Consider the following 6,598-nt stretch of genomic DNA (forward strand, 5'->3'; position numbering starts at 1 on the left):
GCCAAATCTGAAGCTGTGACTGCCAACATATCGCTTTTCTTTTACATTTTGCTGCCGAGGCCTCTGTGAGTGTCTATTATTGTCCAGTGGAAAATATCAATCTGTCCCTTTTTAAGCCGGTGTTCTCAAATTTCTTCATAGGATGGGCCTTCTCTTAATAGTGACGCTGGGTAAGATTTTTCAGAAATGTTTAACGTTGGCCTAAATGCTTCCATTGAAGCCAGTGGTGAAACTCCCATTGCTTCACTGGGAGTGGGGTCAGGCCAATGCCGAGTGCTTTTGGATATCCCACGCATCGCTTCTGTTCAAAATTGTATGGATCACGGCCTCTACCACTGGCAATCACATAACATCCTTGCAGCAATTGCTTCCATAGGAAAGTATGTAGTACCCACCTCCTTGCACTGTGGGGAGGTGGCATGGTATAGTGGTTTAAGACAGTCTCCTGCTCTTATTCCAAACTCTGCCATGGACTTGCTGTGTGATCTCTAGCAAGGCATTGATTAACCCCTCTGGGCCTGGACTGGGAATAATCCCCATCTCTGTGAAATGCATGGAGATCCTCCTCCTGTTTTTCATGCATGTGAACAGCGTGTGGCAGCGGCAAGACCGCTTGTGTTCCCTTGCTAGCAGTGTACCGGAGATGCTTAGCTATAGAGGCCCGACTTTCTAACAAGCTCTGTTCCCAGTTAGGCATGGAAATGAGTGGCTGGAGTTGCAAGGGAGCTCGGCACCCTAGATGCTAAATCCTTCTCAAAATCTGGCCCCAGTCATAGATGCCAAGCAGAGGACTAGGCTCAGATGAGAGAAATCTAGTGGAGGTTCTGTCCACGGGCGGTTGACGTGATATCGCGTGGGATATGGGGGTTACTACTATGGGGAAATAGTGAAGTCGATCCCTGCCCCTTCCTAACATGGTTGTGCTTACCTTTTGTTACCTCTCTTCCCCATCTGGAGTCCCAACAGCTTCTGAATCCTGAGATCACTACTAGCCATCTTGGGCTGGGTAGGAGTTTGCAGCCTTTTCCATCAGATTCAGGAGTTCCCATCCATGCCTTTGCTACCTCTACATTGGATAACTGCAATGTCCTCTGCTGGGGCTGCCCTTGAAAACTAAGTGGAAAAGTCAGCGGATGCAGCATATAAATACTCATTCACTTCATGCTGTTTGTGGCAGGGACCCTATAATATCTGTGCTCCAAGGACGGCATTGGCTTCCAGTTCACTGGTGCAGGTCAAGGTGTTTAGTTCTGACCTCTTTTTCTCTGCCTGGCTCACCAGCATGTGACAGTCGAGATGCTTGTGCTCACAGGTCCTGGATTTGTATGTTTAGAGGCTGCTGGCCAATCCAACAACTCAGGAATTAGTTTCCCCAACCACCTTGGTCTGGCACGTCCTGAGTCTGCCTGCCCACTCTGCAAGGCCTGTCAGTTTGCTCAGAGTTCCCCTGCAGAGATGTGCTGGGGGGGGGGAGGGAGTTTTAGATGGCATGGGGACATTTCTTTATACAGTGACAGTAAGTTTTATATGGATATCAATATGTAGGTGCTTTATAAAGTTGCACCTGGGGCCAGACACATGTTGATCATATTTTAAAAACTGCTATTTACCATGAACGAGAAAGTTTAACAGTCTGCGACTAAAGAGAAAGGCCGGCGGGAGGCTAGAGTGGGTGACTGAAATTTGCTCCTCATGTCACTTCCTAGTTGCCCACCTTCTGCAAACCTCCGGATCCACAATGCTGACCATGGAGCATTTACTGCCGCATCCTCCCTCCAAAAACTAGTGGGCAATGCGTATTCAAAAGGGCTGCCGTGGACTGAAATTCAGACCCAAATCTAGAGGTTGAGTGAAAATAAAAAGCAGCAGAAGCACTTACATGAGCTTCAACAAGCTGGTGCCAAACAAATTCAGCTTCCCCTCCATACTCTGCAATGCAGACACTAAAATCCTGAATGTGAAACTGATTCTGATTTTTTTTTGTAGTGCCCCAAGATGTAAATAAACAGCATGAACAATGGGAAATTAGACTTTGAGTGCTAATAATCAAAGGTGTCAGTAACGTAGCTAATGCTGTTTAAAATTAGGTGTCTCTTTAACTGTCCATTTCATAAAAGTTGCCCCTGGATACCGAAAACCCACTTCTGAGAGCGATACAAAAGTCAATAGCACTGAGACAGGGAAAGAGAGAGAGCTGAGGAAGGGGGATGCCAGGTAGGAGTGCTCTGTCACTGCACCCTGGTCTGTGTTTACAGTTCATTAGTTCATGTTAAAAACATCAGGCTGCCAATTTAAATCGCAGCTGGCTTGGTGGGAATTTAGAGATTATCACTTGCTAAACAAAATCCTTTGTTTGCTTCAGCTTGCAGATTCACTGGTGCCCTTGGAGATTAAACCTGGCATTTCCTTAGCAACCGTTTCTGCTGTGCTGCATACTAAAGACAACAAGCATGTGCTTCAGGTACAGTATGATGGGGATTGGAGGAAACTCTCCATACACAGGGCAGCCCTGGCATCTGGATCCCAGCTCTTCCCATGTGGCAACCCCTTCAACTAGCACCTGGGCCCACACGGCAGCAGATGCGGTCAGACGCTCTCTCCTAGTGCGCATGAGCGAGGCTGGACTCCTAGATGAGTCAGATGTGGAACTGAAAGTGGGCTGCTTCTAAATCTCTGTGCGCCCAGCTGAGATAAAAGGAGGAGAGGGATTATTCATAAGGAAAGGCCACAAATCACATTAGTGTCTGTGCCTAGTACAAGTATTGGTATCATTCAGTCTTTCACCATGGACGGTCATGGAGTAGAAGGTAGACAGCCTTAAAACACTGCCGGGGGGGACCCCTGTCCCCTAAGCGAATGAAATGCTCTGTTCTCCTGGGGCAGATCATGGGGTTAGACCAGGGGTAGTCAACCTATGGCACGCGTGCCGAAGGTGGCACACGAGCTGATTTTCAGTGGCACTCGCACTGCCTGGGTCCTGGCCACCGGTCCGGGGGGTTCTGCATTTGAATTTAATTTTAAATGAAGCTTCTTAAACATTTTAAAAACCTTATTTACTGTACATACGACAATAGTTTAGTTATATGCTATAGACTTATAGAAATAGACCTTCTAAAAACGTTAACATGTATTACTGGCACGCGAAACCTTAAATTAGACTGAATAAATGAAGACTCGGCACATCACTTCTGAAAGGTTGCTGACCCCTGGGTTAGACTGTGAACTGAGGTTCTCCAATGGTCAGCTGGGGAGAGAATCCTTCCCCATTCCGGCTTACAAGAGGAGTAGTTCTGCAGCTACCACAGCACTGCTTTGTAGAGGGAGGCAATGTCTAAATCAATGAAAGCCAGGCCCTAGCTCTTCGCAGAGAACCTTTGCTGCCCTCCTGAGCTCCTCCTGCTCATAAAGGAGCTGGGGCTTGTGGGCCGCTCTTCTCCCTCCTCCGAGCCTGAGAAAAGATCAGCAGCTCAGGGGCTACCCTGCTTCCTCCTCCTCCGTTCCTGGTGAAGGGGCAGTGGCATTTGGGCTGCTCTGCTCCCTTCCTCCCCTCCAGAGAAGGAGCCGGAAGCTTCCCAGCATGACTCGGGCGTACTTCCCTGGGCAAACTTTCGAACTGCTCCAGAGAATGCTTTTCCAGGGCCTGCCTATGCAAAATCCCTCCCTGTAGATCGGCTTTTGTGATGCCAGTGAGAAGCGAGTTACTGACCCCGTTAACACCCAGAACCCCCAACAACTAGTTCCTCGCTCGGGATTTGCCAGTGCAGCCTGACTTGTGTGTGTGTCTTCTGAGTTCGTCAGGGTGGGCACGGCCTCATTTTGTCTTGTACAGCGCTCAGACTGTTACAGGTGCTAAATCAATAATAATGGGCTAAACCTTGAGGCCTGAATCTGCAAGAGCAAGTGCTCAGCACGGTCCTTTAAGGTGTCTCAAGATGGGCACCCAAAACTGCTAATTGCTTTTGAAGATCCTGGCCTGCCGGTGATGATGGGCAGTGGAATCCAGGGTCAGTTTCCCTTCAGAGCTGCAACACCCCCTCTCAGCAGTGAGGGTCAGAGAGTCTGCCCCTCCGCACCACCTCTTACGTGCGTGCACCCCAGGTTACTAATGCTGTAATAAGGTTTTCAGCTGGTCTGTTCCTGTGCGTTCTTGCCTTTAGCCCCCTCCAAAACCCACACAGCCCCCAGCCAGCAAGAAGAGAAAGCGGGTGAGTGACGACGCCCCAGAATGCAAACCTTTAAAGCCGTTGCTGAGTGGCTCCATTCCCATGGACCAGTTTGTACAGACCCTGGAGAAGGTAATAACATGTTTCCTGTAGCATGGAGGTTCAAGTGGACTTTCCCAGAGCCCAGAAAGCCAGTGTAGAGCAGGAAAGGGGATTATCTACGGTAGTCCAAAGAGATATAAACAGACTGAACAGGGTGAAGAGATAATAGATGCCCTGAATATGGGGGTGGGGGTTCTGTTGGCTATGAAGTATCTTCCCAAGGAAAGTGACGGAAGCCCCATTTTATCCGTCATTTTAAAACTAGGTTGGACAAATTACTGCAGGATGCCACTGTGAGGAGCCATCCTGCTCTCTCATGGGTGGGGAGGCTAGATGGCCTGTCGGGTCTCGTTTTGCTCTTCTCTCACTGTACAAATACCTTTGCCCCCCACCACAATTTAAAACATTTCTGAATTCTGGCTTTGTGCTCCAGACACCTCAGTAATGGTGTCTAGCCATGGGACTTCGGCGTAGCGTCTCATAGCTCCAGAAGGGATCCCCGCTAATGCAGTGCTTTTTAAACTGACAGCCTTAAATAATGCAGGAAGCCTCATGGCAAATTAACCTTCCTTCCTCTCTCTTTCTCCGTCGCAATGCATGTTCTAGATCATCCACTGGTTTCTGAGGTGTGGAAGGGGAAAAAAACTATCAAATGGACTAAGGAGCAATTAAAGTAACTGCATTGGTGGAGCACTTCATGTCCTCCTTGGCTCCACTCCTGAAAGAGCCAGTTGTTTAGCTGGTGGAGGAGGGGAGAGGTTGTTTATGATGAGAACAGAACAGAGCTGTACTGGTAGGGAAGGGAGCAATGTCTAGGGGTTAGAACAGAGTACTAGAAGTCTGAGTTTTATTCCTACACCTGCCGCTGACCTGGTGTGTGATCCTAAGGAAGTCACTTCAGCCAAAAGGTTCAAAAGGGCCGATTAACTTTGGGTGCCTCTGTTTTTCGAGGATGTCTTGCGATACCTAGAGGGCCTGATTCCCCCTGCTGGAGGTGCTGAGCTCCCACAACTGCATTTGAAGTCAAGGAAGCGACTTGTCCTCAGCACCGCTGATGATCAAGCCCCAGCTGTCTATAGTTGGGCACCCAAAATGAGTTGTCACTTCTGCACATTTTGGCTTTAACCTCCCTGTACCACAGTTTCCCCATCTATATAATGGGGATAATACTTAGGCTATAGCTACACTGTGCTTTCATCGGTAAAATTGTTGTCAGTCGGGTGTGAAAAAAAAACTCCCTGACCAACAAAAGTTTTACTGACTAAAAGCACCGGTGTGGACAGCACTTTGTCAGTGGGAGACACTGTCCTGCCAACAAAGCTACCGCCCCTTCTTGGAGGTGGTTTGATTTTGTCTGCAGGAGGTGGCACAGCTGTGCCCCTGTAAGGTGCGCAGCGTAGACACAGCCTCAGTGTTTATCAGAGGAATTTCAGTAGGCTTATAACTAATGCTTACAAAGCAGTTTGCTACTTACAGTAGCTTTCAATCCCACTTCTTCTAGGTGTTAGAGTTTGAGTGCAGAGCTGTGTCTTTTATGGCCCTTAAACCGCCCCACCCCCAAATATTTCATTCTAAATGTGAGTACTTTCTCCCCAATCCCCATGTGCAGCATGGGTTCAGCGATGTGAAGGTGGAGGACACAGCAAAGGGACACATTGTGCTCTTGCAAGAGGCAGAAACTCTCATTCAGATAGAAGAGGATTCAACGCACATCATCTGCGACAATGACGAAACGCTCCGGGTCAAGTTGCGGGACCTGGTTCTCAAATTCCTTCAGAAATTCTAGCGCTTCCCTGACGGAGATCCGGCCAGCCTCTCCTGAACGAGGAGAGCAAAGCAGGCCTGTGAGATGACAAAACTCCAGAGAAAAATGGAACCGCTTCCCCTGGGGGAGATGCAGAGAGCACCTCTCTGATTTCATAAACAGCCAGAAAACGTCTCCCACCTGAGGAAAAGGGGGGAATATTTTATAGATAATTAATTTTAACCAACTTTTTGCAACCTTTCAAACCAATTCCCTTGCTGTAAATTTGGGTTTAGAGCCCCTCAGTAAGAATTGCAAAATAAAACACATGCTGTATGTTTTCACCCAGGTGAAAATGCTACCTAGAAACACACTTACTCTTAACACCCTGATCGTCTGCCTGAAAAATCTCATTGCAGAAGTCTGCCTATGTGGCGCTCATTACTGGACGGGGAGGTGGGAGGGGAAGGGTGTAGGTTATTTACTTTTTACCATCTGTGCTGTCTATTTCCTTTTGCTCTGATTGGCCAGTTAAACCAGTCCGTTTTATTTTCTGATCCTTTCTGCATTTGCACCATGCTGCAGTCAC

General features: G+C 48.2%; 1 protein-coding gene across 2 annotated transcripts in view; it reads left to right on the plus strand.

Moving 5' to 3' along the window:
- INTS9 (integrator complex subunit 9) overlaps window positions 1-6,370 on the plus strand; it is a 90,807-nt gene extending 84,437 nt beyond the window's left edge. For both annotated transcript variants that reach the window (XM_054023985.1, XM_054023986.1), the window contains exons 15-17: window positions 2,363-2,461; window positions 4,158-4,295; window positions 5,875-6,370. In XM_054023985.1, the coding sequence (XP_053879960.1) occupies window positions 2,363-2,461; window positions 4,158-4,295; window positions 5,875-6,051 (414 nt within the window). In that variant the 3' untranslated portion in view covers window positions 6,052-6,370. The remainder of the gene's footprint in view (window positions 1-2,362; window positions 2,462-4,157; window positions 4,296-5,874) is intronic.
- The last annotated feature ends 228 nt before the right edge of the window (window positions 6,371-6,598 follow it).

This window comes from Malaclemys terrapin, chromosome 3 (genome assembly GCF_027887155.1).
Source record: "Malaclemys terrapin pileata isolate rMalTer1 chromosome 3, rMalTer1.hap1, whole genome shotgun sequence".
In the NCBI taxonomy this organism is placed as follows: Eukaryota; Metazoa; Chordata; order Testudines; family Emydidae; genus Malaclemys; species Malaclemys terrapin.